This window comes from Paramacrobiotus metropolitanus, unplaced genomic scaffold (assembly GCF_019649055.1).
Source record: "Paramacrobiotus metropolitanus isolate TYO unplaced genomic scaffold, Prichtersi_v1.0 Parri_scaffold0000011, whole genome shotgun sequence".
In the NCBI taxonomy this organism is placed as follows: domain Eukaryota; kingdom Metazoa; phylum Tardigrada; class Eutardigrada; order Parachela; family Macrobiotidae; genus Paramacrobiotus; species Paramacrobiotus metropolitanus.
In genome coordinates this window covers 1,065,344-1,081,702 of record NW_026570231.1, presented here as the reverse complement: position 1 = coordinate 1,081,702, position 16,359 = coordinate 1,065,344, and the positions used below count along the sequence as shown (strand labels likewise).

Genomic DNA, 16,359 nt, shown 5'->3' with positions numbered 1-16,359 from the left:
TACGATCTTGAATTACGTACACTGATTATAAAGTCTGACAAAAGTTTTAATTCTTGTTGACGGTTTCGAGTTTGTACACGAGCACTGGCTACTGAGTTACAGAGGTCTGTACATATATATAAGACCTGCCGTGACTGCATACTGTAGTTAGTGTAGTATAACTTGTATTTGATTTATCGTATTTAAATTTTAAAGGAAGTTTGCACTGCACAAAATTATTACGTAGTGAAAAGCAAGGTACTAGTACATGGGAGAAATCTTATCCCTCCTATACTTTTATTCCTGGACCAAAGCATGCCTGAATGCGGCCTGAACTTGGTACGCATTAAGTAAGCTTTCAAACATTTTAAACTGCTTTGTATCTGGTTTGCACCACGTTCGTTTAGCGATAGTGATCGTGAGTTATATCGCATTTTTATTTCGTTTAGCGATAGTTCTTACAACGGTCTGCTACTCAATTACACAAGTGCTGTAAATAAGTTAATTTAAACACAATTCACACATAAACAAGAATGTTATTAAAACAAAAAAGAAGCAGTTCACCGATTCGCCTGATTTCTTAACTCAACTTTCTCAAGATAACACCGCAAACTATAGCGCGATACCATCCCATTAGGAACGAAGTTACTAAAACGTTGAGGTTGCAAAATAAACAAAATCAAAATACAAAGTTATGAGGAAAACGCACTGGAACGACCGCTCGAACCAATGAGTTCAAGTGAGCAAATGACAACAGTTACGGGAATAATTTAACCGCTGAGCAAAAGTACTGGAACTATAACCATCCGCAAAGATGTTAATGTGCTACTCGATTTCAGGCGCAAATTCAGGATTATTCCATAGCTGCATTTTTCCATGGACCAGGCTTTTCTTTAACCAGTTTTCATTAACAACATGCACTCCACTGCCTGCCGCCGCATCCCGCAGTGCTTGGCTACATGAGCGTTCAACCACCAGCACTTCAACGCTTTGCAGATCTGAAAATTTTAAATTAAAAATAATCCAAAAACGCAATCTAAACGCCGCGCAATATTCGATACCAGACAAAGACTGACAGAAGTGCCATATACTGTACTACAGTACATACAGCAAGGCCGCAAGGCACAAATGCGTTCTCCGCGATTACGTCTTTGGAAAGTCCAGAAGTCTACCGACATCTCTTCTACTTAAGTCTGAAGTTCCAATACAGGAGCGACAATATCGCATAGAAATAACCTATCTAAAAACTAACCTTTCACAGCGCTATCCGGGTCAACCACATGAACATCCACATTTCCGGACTTGAGCGCCAAAAACCACGTTTCGCACAATTTGGATGCGGCCTCATACAGGCCAATCCGCTGATCGCCAAACATAAAGGTACGTGGATTCCTAAAATCCACCCGTTTTAATGCATTTTTCATCCTTTTTTGGAAAAGTACTGTCTATAACCAAGCGAGCCTGCTTGATGAAACTGCAGGTTTGTCTTCTACCAAATGCTTCCAAATCTCATACACTACCAACCAGAAAAGTAGTTGTAATAACAGTTACGAGTATACAGCTCAAAATTCACCGGCTTAAAGCGTTATAAAAATTACAAACAAGAAACCATACAAGAAAATTGGGCATTTTTGTAAATTTACAGATACTAACCAAAGAACTACTTGCTCCCCGTCCATTCCTGCCGGTAAAATGTATGGACTGATATCCAACTTGGACCGGTCATTGTGGCAGTCGATGATCCACTGGTACGATACGCAGGGAATGTTGGCCGCGAGGCATTGGAAAAACTTGGGAGTTCCACAGGTACACGGTGCGACCAGGTACTTTTCCTCTCCCTGCTACAACACAAGTTAGCAATAAGCAACTTTCGCCAGCGCTTCTGCTTCTGCTCTTGCAGTTGCCAGACTTTATATATTTAATAATCCTTTGCTCATTTCTCTACTTCCGGTATATTCTGTAATTCAATTAAAACAACACACCAGCCTGAGCAACAATTTATTCATTAAACTTACCGCAACAAGATCTTCGAACTTTTTCACTACACTGCCACCCAACGCCTGGATCAGCCCAATGATCTGATCATCGTCGTATCCCTTGAACAAACTGTTCTTCTGCGACGTCAGAATGAAACAGCATCCTCGAAAATACGCTGTGCGAGAACCTCGTGTGACCGTGCGCGGAAACAAATTTGCCGATAAGTTCTGCAGAGCAGCAGCTTCATGTGACTCCAGAGCTTCGTTTAGATATTCTCGTTGTCCATGATCATCATAATCTTCGTATTTCTCATCGGGAACAAATATATCCGCGAGATGACACCTGTTGGTCACAAATATTAACCTTTCCTTAACAGCCACTTATAACCTGCCATGCCACTAGCGGTAAGTACCAAGTAAGTTTAATCGCAAATATTTAGATGCAAGCTGAAAACTTTATAACCATGACGTACCGCTTTTGATGGCCAAACAAATTGAGAATAGAGCAAGAATGGTTGCGATTACGGTCCACAAAAACTGCTCGATGCACTTCGTCCTCATTTCTGTATCGAATTTCTTGGTATGGTTTAAGAACCTCTTCCAGAGAGAAGACGTCTTCTGCTCGTAAACTGGCTGAAGAATTTGCATGCATCCAAGCAACCACAAAGCTGAAAAACGCATAATTCAGAATAAATGAAAAGCCTAAATTAGCTTGGGTAATTTGTTCAAATTTTTACCTGTTCTCCAATTTTTCCACCACTTCTGCGGGATACAAACAGCCATCCCGCGCTCGACCAAAAACCACCGAACCCGGAACAATACGTGCAGTCGTCTGGCCATCGTTACCATCCACGGTAGCAGCCGCCGCCATCGACGTCAGTCCACTGTTCGCAAACATTAAACTATCCGTGAGGCTCTGCAGATTACACTTCTTCTTGCTGGCCCCATTCTCGTTGCGGTGATCCATCTTGGTTCCTTCCTGTGTTGCACCTCCACGATTATCCACGTATGTTGTTTCCACGGGCGGAACAAAGAGGTTGGCTCGGACGTTCTTATTCAGATCGGTCGACGCTACGGAGGCTGTATCATCCGATGTCCCACTGGCATCCGGCGACGCCACCGATCGCGGCGCATAGCCCGGCAGCTCGCGTTTAACGGGATTGTTCTTTCGTTTGCTCTTTACACCGTGACCGTTCATCTGCGAGTGATGCTCGGTTTTCGCGTCGATGACCGGGCTACCGGATGGCGATTCGAGCAGCGATGACAGGGTAGAGCGAACCGCACCGTTGACCACCGGAGGGACACGAATCACGGTAGCGGGATATGCATTCCGCTGAGCCACGGCTCCGTGGTTGGAATCCTGCCCAGAAGCCGAATCGCTCCAGCGCATGGTCGTGCGGTCAAAGGTCACCTGCGGCATCGGTTTCGGTACTTTGCGGCGTGGATCCGAGTAATTAACAGGAGATGGCTGCACATCACGCTTTTGTGTGTGGCCATTAATATAGACACTCGTGGTCGATGAGCTTGAATTACGCCGGGGCACGGACTGTTCAGGATTGCGGGACGCGGCGATCGGTGGTTCCGGAGCGATGATAGTGTTTGACTGCTGCTGATCCTAAATGGATAAAAAACGAATGTCAAGGATATTACTTACAAAAATTCAAAAAAAACCTTTGTGCACAAATTTTATTTAGAGATTAGAACAGTATTGAAGGGTGAGGTCTGTATCATGGAAAACAAAGGTGCAGAAAGGTTACTGGGAACTTGGCAAAACCAACAGCGCTTTAATAAGGCATGAGACTGAAGTTTTTTCAAAAAAATTGATTTCGTATTACTTCTTGGTATCTCCTACGTACCCGGTCTTCCTGCTCAATGGAACGCAGATCCACGAAGGGAATTTGTCCCACTTGCACCAACTGTTCGACCAAATTCATAATTATGCCGACATATTTCTTATTTTTATTGCGTAGACGCTGTATTTCCGCATTGGGATCTTCTCGTCCTTCAGTGCGCACACGAGAAGGTTGGCTAGCCTGCTGGTTCGCATACTGTGCCGTCTGAGTGCCATTTAATTTGGGAGATTTCTGAGGATGACGATCCAAATCCAGCGGTGCCGAAAACTGCGCCTCATGACCTCGATTGCCATCCGCTTTTGGCAACAATGATTTGAGAATGCTGGCATCCTGAGTAGAAAAAAACAACCCGCTGGTCGCTGCATTCACTAAAACGCACTGCCGGTGGCTCAGAAAAAACACAGCCTTTATTGAGTTCTTGTTTTTTACATTTTAGACTTGAATTTGCATTTGTATTTTAGACTGAAATGTATGTTCTTACGTGCTCGTACGGTATCCGATTCTGACTGGGGGGAAATGCAAGAGAATTCCCAGTGAGAGGGTTAGCAAAAGTAGGAAAATTTTTTTCGGGAAGACGCGAAGGCAACTGCGCCAGCTTCGGCGACATATCGTAGGTATCATTCGCGCCCACTCCCATTCCCTCATCATCTCCATTGAAAGGACGTTTACGCTTTTCCTGTTTCGGTGGAGTATCGTGAGCGTTATCCTCTTCTTTGGATTCGTATTCCGCATTGTCTATTGGATATGTTTCCGTTGATCTGAAAAAAACATTACAAGTTACCTTTTTTTACTAAAAAAGTCAGATAATTCATTGTCGCACTAATGAGTGATGACCATATCGCACCGTGGATTGAGGTATTTGAAATCATTGTTAGCGATGCTAGACTTGAACGCATGAGCGATCAGTGTCAGATCGTTGTGGTAGCGGCGGCACAGAAAGGTCAGCTGGTTCATACTAAGTTTTTCTTTCACTTGATCGGTGGGGATATTCGGAAAATCCCTTTCATTCCACTTTGTAATAGCCAGAACGGCCACTTGAAAATCCTTATGCAAAAGCTTGCAGATTGTCATAACACCGCGGTCGTGATTGCCGAAACTGGAGGGATCCTGTAAAATTACGAGCACCACTATAATTTCCCTTGCAGACTGGTTGTGATCTTTGACTATGAGAAGCAAAAGATACCACGGGGAAAACGTACTTTAACCGCATCAAAATTAATAACAAAAATTAGTCACAAAAAAACGCTAGCGTGTGTTGTTTGAAACTCCTACTGGTATTTGTGCAAGGCTCAGTCGCACGGTATAGCCACATACCCGATCCGTAAGAATACTTCCAAGAAGTTTTTTCCAGTAAGACACAATTTTTTGGCATGCTCCGGACTTTTTGGATAGTCGCAGACAGCCAGGTGGATCGAATTCCACATTGTTCCAATTGTCCAAATCCGATCGAATGGCAGCCAAACCGTCTTCACCGAAAGGATTGCCGGCTGCTGACAAATCCGCCTCTTTGCAAGCCATATACAGTGTTTGCCGGTACAACTGAAGTAAATCCGGAATCGAGAACTGAGCGCGGCCGGTTGGAGCAGCGGTACCTGAGTACCATGGTAATTTAAAGATAATATTGCACGCAAGTTTTTATTTTAAATGCAAGTCTATTAGCACTGTAATAGTTTTTTCGGTTCACAAATTTTTACTTTCTTCAACCTTTGCAATAAATAATTCAACAAAGCAGTAATGACGACAACAAAATTTCATTAAGATTCTCTGGGTTTTCCTACTCTGGGTTTAATGCGAGCATGGACGCCGCATTTGAAGTAAAAATTTTTTAACCGTCATTTATCAAAACCATTTTAGCATATAAAAGCAAGTTCGCAACGAGTGTACGAACTGCATGTGCCGGTGTGATCAGTATTAAGTACCTGCATCGTTACTCGTATATAAAATTATAGTTTTATCTTTTGTAGTATCATTCTATTTACTGTTACTAATAAAAAGCCGGTAAACTCGATGAAATATCTAAAATTACAATTATAGATCCAGAATTATAATTATAAGAGCACATGTTTTTGCGTCGGAGTAAACGCAAAAGTTTTTTTGGAGAAAAGCAATAGCTTTTCAAAGAAAGAGTAACAACTTGTGCCGCTGAAACGTACGGCATCAACCCGAAGTCAAACGTCTCACCACAACAGAACAAAGCGACTTGCACTCATAACATCACTGCTGCAGCAGCCAGTGGCCGGCAACCACAAGGCAAACTTGCGCCGAACCACGGCAGATGGCCACTGGCGAGCAAGCTTTCAGGCTTTCACAATTGTCAGATGCACAGGGATCACTATACGTCTATCGTAAATAATGTCCGTTGGTGAGCGCTATAACTGTCGGCCCCATCCTTTATTTCTACCAAACAGGACGCAGTAAAGTTTTGCAGAAATCCAGCACGATGCTGATCATGCTGTTGCAGAGTGCAACTGTTATAAATATGGACTTAAGATGGTGTTAACAGAAACCCCTTCCATACCAAAATATTTAAAATCTATCATAAATCCCACTCAGGAATAAGTTCCGTGCATTTACAACACTGTACCTTAACACACAACCGCCCATAATCGATCCCAAACAATAACTAGGAAGGCGGTAGAATTGTTGTAAGTAAGGATACTGGCTTGTACAATATGAGTATGTACAATGTCCGCTCTATCTCACATTATTAAAATCAAACCAATATTAATATTCCTTAAACTACGTATGGCTAATTGTAAAACATAATCGGCATGCCGCCAGCGCATAATTTTGCGCAGTCTCATTTTTTGTAGATGTAAACAAACAAGTCCGTTACTTATTGTTAATTACCTGGATCCATCGTTGGAGCAGCAGAACTGGACGACTTAGAACGAGACATTATCGTGCCGGCTCGGAAACGAATTTACCACCCGGCAAAGCTGCGTTGCCACTGACACTAACTGGAAAAACTGGAGCAGGCTGCAACAGCCAACGTTAACAAGAACCGAACTGCTGTTGGCAGGTGTCCAAGAATGTGCAACAATCACCGGTGATGTAACTACGCTAGGATTTGCGAGAAGTTGAGAAACGTACGTGTTCAGCAGATGACACGGTGTCTACTGTCTAAACATACAAGCTACTTATATTAATACGCCTAAACTTTGTACAAGATCATCCTGTACTTATTACAAAATTAGCATTGTCGGTAAAACATGCACTCGTGGACCCAGCCAGAAATGCCAAAACATATGGAGCAGGTACAAGAAGAGTTCGCAGACTACGAAGCGACGACTGAATACTGCAGTTTGGGCGAACTAATTTTGTGGAGACTAACAGTTACTGTACTGACGATAAAAGCCGTGCAGCCAATGTCCGGCTTCTTTCTACGGACAGCCAGCCTTTTGAGTGAGCTGATGTTGGACCTGTTATTCAAACCCTTCTGCTGTGTGGTTCAGCGTATGACTGGATGCCTGCTGGCTACTCACAGCGTTGTTCAGTCCTGCCCCTGTTTCGCAGCTTACAAGTGTGATGGCCGGCTGCAAGCAGCAGCAGCATACCCAGCACCTGCTTTACAGGGTCCGTTATTGATTGTAATTTGGCCATGGCGAGATAACTGTGCGGCCTGCAGCCCCGGTTAACGTTGTGGCCGGGTTGTTTGGTGAGTGCGGTCATGTTGTAGCTGTATACAAGCGCCTACATACGCATGCACGACTGACCATAGCGAGTTATCTCCCTGGACAAGAGAGCGAACTGCTGCTGACCAGTGCGTGCAGTAACAATCTGCTGGAGGCAGTTTGAAGGGGAAAGAGAGAAGTGTAGCAGGAGAACGTAAACGTTTACAGTAGTAAATTGAACAAAGAAGTACAACCGTTGGATAGTAAAGCCCATGCTTTCAACTGGTCAAATACAGTTGGTGCCCTGGATAATGTGGCCACTGGTCAACGGGACTATCGACGCATGCACGTGTATGCTATGAATATCCTTCCACTATTAACGAAAAAGCAAGCCCACGCCACACACATTTAACATCGCCCGAGAAACGATGTTCCAAAGGTTATTTACCAGATCCACCGATCTGCCAGTTTCTGCGTTCAACACTTTTAATTCGTAACTTTCCGAAAAACTTCCGTCCAATAAAAAAATACATAAATAATTTCACAATGATACCCAAGGAACATGGAATTTTTCCATAAACAATTATTTACTTGTTAGTTCCTACGAAACTTTTCTTCCAATTACAGTATGTTGGTACTTAATTCATCACATCACGTGTGCGGTGTCATTATTTACACCTACTTAACAATTAACGAACCGCATGCTGTAAAGCTGGCGATTCGCCGATTACCCGACAAAATGTAAAAATTGGGATTTTCGCATAGCTTGTCCATTAATTTGTGCGTACGTCATCGTGGATTCTCCGAAACACGGAAACGGCCAGTTTATTGCTAACGCTGCTGAGTAGTTGCACGGCATAACATTTGTCAGAAATCCTCAGAACAAATCGATGGCGATGCAGCCGGAACGAACATAGTGCACATCACATACGGTCTTCTTGAAACGGTGGGCTACACGTTCAAACGTGGTCAAACTTCTCTCGGTCTAACAAAGTTTACCCACGCCGGCTGGCGCGAGCAAAGGCAAACTTTCCAGAGCAGTGGTGGTGAAGAGTGGTCACTCAGTGGGCAGATCAAGGAATCTAGGTCAAGTACGAGAACATATTCAGCAGTGTGGTGGTTTGGCAAATTAATGTACAGTACGTAAAGGGACGATAAAGTTCGCATGCATATCGCCATGCGGCTGATAAATGACCATAGTCCATAGCACAAATAATGTACATGGACTCGGGTCCGGTTAACATTTCCTCTGCGGAGCCGGGTATCATTCATTAATCAGTAATATCGCCAAAACCGAAAGCATGTTAAAAACTAACTGGAACTGGAAGATGCTAGTAAGGGTCACTAGCGGAAGTCATAATTTAATCGTGGTCCAAAATATTAAATTACTGTATACTGCACAAGCTAAGCAACGACAACGATACTGTATAAAGCAGTTACAGTACTTAAACAATTCCGTCAGCGCTCTGTAACCTATTAGAACTGAACCTCGTCCGTATGTTTAATCCTTATTCCGGTTTAGAATTAAAATTGCCTGCTTTTGGTACTTCAAGATTCTAATGTAATGTTCTCAAACTGGAAGCATTAGACAAACTAATGCCTTCAATTTGGGTAGTACCATGCAAAAATTAACTTATCACATTTTCCAGTAATCTCAGCTTTCGATATTACAAAATAAATTTCGTGCCTGATTTTCACTACAGCATTTCTTAGACCGCTGGCGGCTAAGGAAATATAATAAAAAACAACACCAGACTTACCTAAAAGAGCTGCTGCAGTACACAACCATATACAGGATGCAAAATTAATGATGAATAGTACTGAATTTTACTATCCAGACTCTCAGTCGTTCTCCGATTCTTTGAACTTTTTAGATAGCAGTTCTCTTTCGGTAGCGTATTGATAATAATGTGGTGCAAGTTCATATAACCACTGCGGTTCAATGGCGGTCACATCTCTCATGTATTCCTGATTGGTCTGCAGAACTTCATTGTAAACAACCCTGAAATAACCAAATGACAATCACTAATTAGCAGAGCTTTATAGGGATAATCAATGCACTGAAAGCACACATAAAAATTGTAAAGAACAAAACGAACACAAAAGGAAAAAAAACTCTACTGCGACTGCTAAAACCAAGAGCTTATTGTTACGTAATCAAATTCGGAAGAAAACGCCTACCAGTCTGGAGGTTTTTCCGTATAAAGGACCGATCCAGGATGAATATGCAGCTCGTGATCATCTCGTACCGTACGATACGATCCGGAGTAATGTCGATATGCGGCGTTAGCAAAAAATCCCGATACAATGCAACGGCGAACGTTGTCAATGTCATATAAAGCACCCGCAACTTGCTCTAAACAAAAATACCATAGTTACTCTTGCTCTGCCACGGGCTAATACAAAACACCCATCGCAAAACCAACCTGCAGAATTTTTGGCCGGAACTTTTAACCGGGACAGCAATTTAACCAATTGTGCACGGATTTCCACGGCCCGACACAATCCCTTATAATGCAGAAAATGCTGTCGACACCACTGGCTACTTTTCCCATAATGGAGAAAAGCAGTATATACATTCAGCAATGTGATATGGTCGCCCTCCAAAACGGAGAACTTCCTTCGACACCGTTCAGCGTGGACCTTCAGCTCACCCCGGCCCGGCTTAATGAATACTTGTTCGACCTGGAGGATGGCGGCGATGGATAAGGCCTCCTCCACACAGTCATGTTGGTGCGCAGTTAGCAGCATCTTGGCTAACATGGGCTGCAACGGTAACTCAGCCATACGCATCCCCAGTGGCTCTGTCAGGGTACCATTCTCATCCAGCGCTCCCAAACCATGTAACAACTCCAGACCCTGTATCATATTTTCCGATGGCGGCTGGGACGGATAATTAAATCTCAGGATGTTATCCACACCCAGGGCTTTCAGCTGTAAAATAACCGGTGCCATACTGGTCCGCTGCAGTTCCGGTACGCTAGCGTTTTCTAGAGTTCGGTACGCATCCTCACTATACAATCGGTATGCTTTACCCGAGCGCACACGCCCTGCACGCCCGGCGCGCTGTTCCGCGGATGCCTTACTGGTGGGAACTATGGTAAGACTGTCTATTCCACTTCGAGGATTAAACGCGCGAATTTTCACGAAACCACAATCAACGATGTAGACAATGCCGCTGATGGTGACGCTAGTCTCCGCTATATTTGTAGCCACCACCACTTTCCGTGTTTTTGCTAACGGTAACTCGAAGGCTTTCAGCTGGTCGCCAGGAGGAAGAGCGCCGTACAGTGGTCGAATGCTTAATTTAGTGGCTGTCTCCCGTTCCAACGCATCGGCATGCTCGTCTAACAAGCGACAACACTGGTCGACTTCTTCCATGCCGGTCAGGAATACCAGAACATCACCCATTGGCTCACTGCGATGGATTTTTACCACAGTTTCAACGGACGCATTCAGGTAGTTCGGAGTTGGATCTTGAAGATAAAACACATCTACCGGAAATGTGCGGCCTTCGATAGTCAGAATCGTGGATGTTGGATTAATACTGTCTTTCATGTTAAAAAAGTCTCGAAGATATTCCGCATCCAATGTGGCAGAACTAATGATCAGTCTCAAATTCTCTCTTTTTTTAAGAATTTTCTTTAGCAGTCCAAGGGCGATGTCGGTCTGAATGCTTCTTTCGTGAACTAAAAGAAGTGGACTAACGATTTATTAAAAGTCCCGTTGACAATTTTCAAAAAAAAACTACATAAGCGACTGTTAATGATTTAATCTATTAATAATAACGTTTAATGCGTGCTACGGTAAAAAATAGGTATCACAAAGTTAAACTTTAAGCAAAGAAAGGAGTACTGTGCAATACCTTCATCCAGCATGAGAACACTGTACTGTTGCAGCAAGGGATCTGCCATCATTTCGCGGACAAGAATTCCGTCAGTAACGAATTTTATTTTGGTCTGCGCGCTGGAGCAATCATCAAAACGCACAACATATCCTACTTCGCGACCAAGCTTAACACCGCGTTCTTCTGCTACGCGTTGAGAGATCTGCGAACACACCATCATGGAGTCAGTCTTGTAAATAAAAAAAAGTAAATTCATAAGCTTTTGATTCAAACTAGTCATCCCGACGATGCATACCGTAATGGCTGCAACTCTTCGCGGCTGCGTTACGCCCACTCTGGTTCCTGCTTTGGAACACCATCCCGCCTCCACAAGATACTGTGGAATCTGAGTTGTTTTTCCACATCCCGTTTCACCCACAATAATGGTAGTCTGGAAGTTCTCCAAAGAATACAGGATGTGATTCCGAAACTTGAAGATCGGCAAGCGCTGTCGTTGCTGATCGATCGAGTAATGACGCCATGGATTATAAACAAATGCAGCCCCCGAAAATTCACTGAAATTGTCGAAGCGCTCCTCGCGCCATCCCGGGGCCTGAGGAGCATCATCTGGGACAACATTGACAACACGTATTACAGCTGCATTTACCACAAATTCACCCATTCAAATCAACGACGCAGCCATACTATCTTACCCTGTTCTTAGCCTCGAACAATTTACATACTTTAATTGACCAGTTGTTAGTCTCTAGAGCCTGACAGGGAACATTTTGATAATAGTTCGACGAATAGATATTTGACCGTCTACGGTTGTACCTGGCTTTATAAATCCGCGTTCTTGTGGAGGCATGTCACCAACAATGTGCCAGGGCCACCAGTGTGTTCATACGGTAAAAGGAAAACAAAAAAGTTCCCTAACAGGAAGCTCTTATCAACAGTTTCTCCTGACAGATTCTTAAACAAAACGGTGCGGAACACGGGTGGCTCTACGATTTTTAATTTTAAGAATATCAAAATGCTATGAAAGTGAAACGTTTCGTTAGGCACTATCTTGCCAGCCGTCACTCGCCAGGATATGCACAGCGGGCAAGCGTTTGTGAGGTCCTGCCGGCACCGGAAGCGACCGGTGGCGGTGACCCAATCGAAAGAAGTGTAGAATACTGTCCCGCCCAGTGGCGCAGAAAGAGTCAGTCTCTCACACAAAAATAAGTAACGACGCAACGGCAAATGGACAAATCTCAAATGAGATTATGAGACAAATGCCAATAATGAAAATTTTATGTAAGTATTTTCATCGCTGATTTTCTTTCTGAACTTTACTGTATTGGCTGATTCGGTCGAGTTTGTGGGCATTTCATTTCAGAAATCCTGGAGCCTGGAGGGCGTCTTTTGAAAAGTATTTTCGAGTAGTGCCGCAGTGCCAGGATAAGCCGAGCTACATATATCCATAATGTCTTCACACTATCGGTCTTCAAATTATGGATCAGGAGGGAACGAGTCTCTGGAAGGCCTTACAGAATTTCTCACCCATGATGAGAGTCCAACAGCTCGGACCTTGTTTGCTGGAAATGTGGATGCCCGAGTTACACGGAAAATGTTGTACGAGTTGATGGTGCAGGCAGGTCCAGTAGAGTCGATCAACTTGGTTCCTCCTAAAGAACACGCAACGAAAACTATGGCTTTCGTGCGTTTCGAGCACGCGGTTAGTGTTCGCTATGCTATGCTCGTGCTCGATCAAGTCACCTTGTTTCGCAGTTCGCTGTCGCTGAATTATTCCGGAGTACATAAAGCCAAACCACGTCCTCGGTATCCGCCTTTTGCTCCGACGTTTTTTGAAATTCCGCCTGGCCTGGACCAAGTGAATGACACCAACAAAGAGCTGCTGGTTTCCGTCAATGCCATTCCGCCTCTCAGCTACCTGTCTGGATATTTTCTGACGCCGCAGCCTAGCGCGTCGCCACAGGAAATACCGGGTCAAAATTACGGTTATGGAGATTTAGACAATCATGGATCTTACACTGCATCCGCTTCTTATCGGGGGGATTCTCGTGATGCACGATCGCATCACTCTCACAGTTATGGTTCTCGATCACAGGATTCTGCGTACGAAGATTCACGATATTCTTCTAGCACTCGTCACGATGAATATTATGGAGGCTATGAGAATTACAGTAACCGCGATTACCAGCGATCATTTTCTGCTGGATACAGTCGCTCTGACTCGTATGGGTACGATAATCAGCGAAACAGGGATCGACATGACGCTTACCCGAGCAATCCTCATAAAAGACCACGGCGATGATTCACATCAATCCTCATCGTCAAGTTTTATTAATGGAGTATTTAAATTCCAGCGAGTGGAATTATGTGGCTTTGCTGGTGTTAGATAGCGTCGAATTTATGCGTTGTTGGGTAATGCTGATTTTTGTGTGCGTCAAAATCAGACGTTCAAAACAGCGCTTCAGTGAATTGTACAGTTCCCTTTGTTTTTAATAATCATGGAATAGTTTCAATTTAAAATTAAGAGGTACAGTACATAATTTGGATACGTACGTTGCCTTCACAGCTAATTACGTATGAAAACCCAGGGTCCCAGACTCCCAGCATAGTAAATTTCCACAAGATTAACCACAACACAATAAATGTACACACTTTCGGTAATCATCACTGATTTCAGTAAGTACAGTGTCAGATTATCAATTTTGCCGGCACAAAAAAGGACGTTAAGAATACAAGAAATGCAATAAAAACAACAAAAAATACAAATCACGGGCACCCAGCAAAGAGACAGCACTATCACATAAGGTTACCTAGACACGCGCCCTTTTAACAACCTGTCGTTCAGAAAACATAGGCGGTGGTCTTGTAGTTTTACTTTCTTTTACCAGAGTGGAAGCCTTTAACACCTTGGATTTCCGCTCTAGCCACTGAACAACCATCGTCTGTTCGGCTTTTCCGGTTTTAAGAAGTTGCACCTCCGACCTGTCCAGTCGATTTGTGTATTGCGAAAGAATGTCGCGATGCGTGCTGTTTGACCAGTCAAAAATCTTTCGAAATCGATGAATAAAAGTCTGCAAAATTAATCCGAAACGGTAAATACCCAGGTTCGGTATCTTCGCAATCCAAATTGCAGATTTGCATTTTTCAGTTCTGTTCCTGACTTTCTGTACTTTTGAAGTACTTACTGAAACTAGTCTACGTTAGTACGTATACGAGTGCGGAAATATTTTTTTAAATTATAGTTTTTCATTGGTTAAGTATCGGCAACTTTTGGCAGATCAAACAGGAAAGCCAGAACTTACAAGTTAGAGTAGCAAACAAAACGCAGAACCGCACATAAAATCAATTACAGTATAAAGCACTGCCTCTATGGTCACAATTTAAAATGTAAATATCACCTATACTTCTACTCATAATTAATTTACTAAAATAATTATAATGAGGTATTGTAACAGCCACTATGAGTAAGTACAGTACTTACTTAAAAGTACAGTACCGTCTATGATTCTATGCTCACCTCGTGTCTCGTCACATTTAATAAATAATGCCAGTGAGACAGTGGCAATTAACCGTAACTAATATTTTCAAAAAAAATTGTTTACACCTTTAGAACCACCATTGTGCTTTTTGCTGCAGCTTCAAGCTAGTTTTATACGCTGCACTTGTAAAACCAATCTCCGATAACTATTAACTACATTAGTACTGACTACTGAGTTAGTAATAATTAATTAATCTCGTGATAATTACGTAGCAGTAACTACTCGAGTAATAAGTAAGCTCGTAACCGTTCGCACCGCTTCAAATGCACCAAAGTTTCTCGCAAAGCGAACATTCCACAATTGCACAACATACTTACATCCGTCAATGATTTCTGGATCTCAGTACGGTCCCTGACTGACATCGGTATCACATAAAGTCCCAAAGCATAGTAATTTTCCGAGAATCTCCATTTCGCCCCAGCTGTGCATTCTTTACGTAGATCAACCACACCGGGATCGGCCTTCAAAATACGTCGAGCATCTTCCTGGTAGGCTTTAGGCACACGAACTTCGACATGTCTCCGGTCATATAACGCTTGCGCCATCCACAACGGCAAATCTAAGACTGTGAATACATTTGGATGCGGAGTGGCAAGCAAATCTCCAGAAGCACTATTAGGATGGATGTATCCTAAAATAAAATAGCAAATCTGCAAATGACCAGATGATAAATTGTTAACAAGTTATGAACTCCCTGCCAATCTACACAAATCACACGACCAACAAATAGCTATTCCGATTTCTGAATGTCAGAGCGCTATTGCTAATTTACTAAACAATAGAGTAGGGAACGATGGCATTACAGATTAAGTACTTCTAACTTAAATCAAAAAGTACGAAAATAGAAGATGCGGATTTCTTACCGAGACCCGCGAAATCGACCCGAAGTGAACAGCTGATTTTCTCCTCGGTTACCATGATGTCATTCAAACTTAAATAGGATTCGTGAGTGGTGCCCAGATAAACATCTCTCATGGTTCACGAGACACTAAACGTGGAGTCAAACAGCAATAAAACTTGCGGGAAATAACTTTGCCAGGCTGTTAAGCTGGGCAGCTGGAGAAATCGGTATATTCTATACAGTCTGCAGCGGAAACTTTTGCAGAATGTTGTGGAAAGGGTCTCATCGCGTGATTCTGGACGCAAACTCGATCGTTCTTAACTATATAAAATCCCTTAATATCTAACCATTGACAACAAGAACAGTCATTTCTATTTAAAAAATAGAATTTATAAGCGCTTTCTTTTAATCCGTCTACAACAGATTTCTACCATAATATGGTAGAAAGTGGAAAGTGTAACAAATGCAGTTCTTCAACGATCCTACAGAAAGCTAGGCTGGAAGTTTGGAACAAGGAACAACAGCCAAGGCAGCAAAAGGAGGCACTCAACTACCTTTGACGTCATGTACACGATGCAGGGCCGAATGGTTTATCGAGCAGCCTACATTGTAATCCTAACCATTCATTTGGACTGAATGGCTTTCCATCTCTTTTATTGTGCGCCAAAAGTTCTGTACCGCGGTACGTACGAGCACTTTTATCGCTTGTCAAA

At 43.1% G+C, this 16,359-nt stretch overlaps 4 protein-coding genes across 5 annotated transcripts; 1 reads left to right on the top strand and 3 right to left on the bottom strand.

Moving 5' to 3' along the window:
• Nucleotides 1–408: 408 nt before the first annotated feature.
• LOC129583663 (uncharacterized) lies at nucleotides 409–7,106 on the bottom strand. Of its 2 annotated transcripts, none has more exons than XM_055475551.1 (11): nucleotides 6,659–7,106; nucleotides 5,123–5,400; nucleotides 4,653–4,915; nucleotides 4,290–4,566; nucleotides 3,812–4,138; nucleotides 2,693–3,570; nucleotides 2,429–2,623; nucleotides 1,995–2,298; nucleotides 1,633–1,820; nucleotides 1,232–1,371; nucleotides 409–977 (listed from the first exon to the last, which is right to left on the bottom strand). In XM_055475551.1, the coding sequence occupies exons 1-11, from the start codon at nucleotides 6,705–6,707 to the stop codon at nucleotides 805–807; spliced, it is 3,072 nt and encodes a 1,023-aa protein (XP_055331526.1). In that variant the 5' UTR covers nucleotides 6,708–7,106; the 3' UTR covers nucleotides 409–804. The 2 variants fall into 2 exon arrangements, with proteins under 2 accessions (XP_055331526.1, XP_055331527.1); XM_055475552.1 differs by having other exon boundaries at nucleotides 1,633–1,817.
• An 821-nt stretch (nucleotides 7,107–7,927) lies between these two features.
• On the bottom strand, nucleotides 7,928–12,419 carry LOC129583699 (probable ATP-dependent RNA helicase DHX35). Its single transcript, XM_055475626.1, has 7 exons — nucleotides 12,083–12,419; nucleotides 11,565–11,875; nucleotides 11,288–11,471; nucleotides 9,849–11,111; nucleotides 9,604–9,778; nucleotides 9,183–9,424; nucleotides 7,928–8,504 (listed from the first exon to the last, which is right to left on the bottom strand). The coding sequence occupies exons 1-6, from the start codon at nucleotides 12,114–12,116 to the stop codon at nucleotides 9,265–9,267; spliced, it is 2,127 nt and encodes a 708-aa protein (XP_055331601.1). The 5' UTR covers nucleotides 12,117–12,419; the 3' UTR covers nucleotides 7,928–8,504; nucleotides 9,183–9,264.
• A 134-nt stretch (nucleotides 12,420–12,553) lies between these two features.
• On the top strand, nucleotides 12,554–14,001 carry LOC129583701 (RNA-binding protein 7-like). Its single transcript, XM_055475631.1, has one exon. It carries the CDS (start codon nucleotides 12,717–12,719, stop codon nucleotides 13,566–13,568), a length of 852 nt encoding a protein of 283 aa, XP_055331606.1. The 5' UTR covers nucleotides 12,554–12,716; the 3' UTR covers nucleotides 13,569–14,001.
• Nucleotides 13,738–16,144, bottom strand: LOC129583702 (DNA replication complex GINS protein PSF3-like). The gene is made up of 3 exons (XM_055475632.1): nucleotides 15,669–16,144; nucleotides 15,123–15,436; nucleotides 13,738–14,337 (listed from the first exon to the last, which is right to left on the bottom strand). The coding sequence occupies exons 1-3, from the start codon at nucleotides 15,778–15,780 to the stop codon at nucleotides 14,077–14,079; spliced, it is 687 nt and encodes a 228-aa protein (XP_055331607.1). The 5' UTR covers nucleotides 15,781–16,144; the 3' UTR covers nucleotides 13,738–14,076.
• Nucleotides 16,145–16,359: the final 215 nt, after the last annotated feature.

What these genes read in the sequence shown, in the direction of transcription:
- LOC129583663 (XM_055475551.1), bottom strand. Translation starts at nt 6,707, where the DNA reads ATGTCTCGTTCTAAGTCGTCCAGTTCTGCTGCTCCAACGATGGATCCA. An exon ending in TTGTTTGGCCATCAAAAGCG is followed by an intron (nt 2,299 to 2,428) that starts GTACGTCATGGT and finishes TGTGACCAACAG; the next exon opens with GTGTCATCTCGCGGATATAT. An exon ending in GGGGAGCAAGTAGTTCTTTG is followed by an intron (nt 1,372 to 1,632) that starts GTTAGTATCTGT and finishes GGTGGATTTTAG; the next exon opens with GAATCCACGTACCTTTATGT.
- LOC129583699 (XM_055475626.1), bottom strand. Translation starts at nt 12,116, where the DNA reads ATGCCTCCACAAGAACGCGGATTTATAAAGCCAG. An exon ending in GAAGAGTTGCAGCCATTACG is followed by an intron (nt 11,472 to 11,564) that starts GTATGCATCGTC and finishes GTGTGTTCGCAG; the next exon opens with ATCTCTCAACGCGTAGCAGA. An exon ending in TCCGGCCAAAAATTCTGCAG is followed by an intron (nt 9,779 to 9,848) that starts GTTGGTTTTGCG and finishes ATTTTTGTTTAG; the next exon opens with AGCAAGTTGCGGGTGCTTTA.
- LOC129583701 (XM_055475631.1), top strand. Translation starts at nt 12,717, where the DNA reads ATGTCTTCACACTATCGGTCTTCAAATTATGGATCAGGAGGGAACGAG.
- LOC129583702 (XM_055475632.1), bottom strand. Translation starts at nt 15,780, where the DNA reads ATGAGAGATGTTTATCTGGGCACCACTCACGAATCCTATTTAAGTTTG. An exon ending in GGTCGATTTCGCGGGTCTCG is followed by an intron (nt 15,437 to 15,668) that starts GTAAGAAATCCG and finishes ATTTTATTTTAG; the next exon opens with GATACATCCATCCTAATAGT. An exon ending in TCCAGAAATCATTGACGGAT is followed by an intron (nt 14,338 to 15,122) that starts GTAAGTATGTTG and finishes TTAATTTTGCAG; the next exon opens with ACTTTTATTCATCGATTTCG.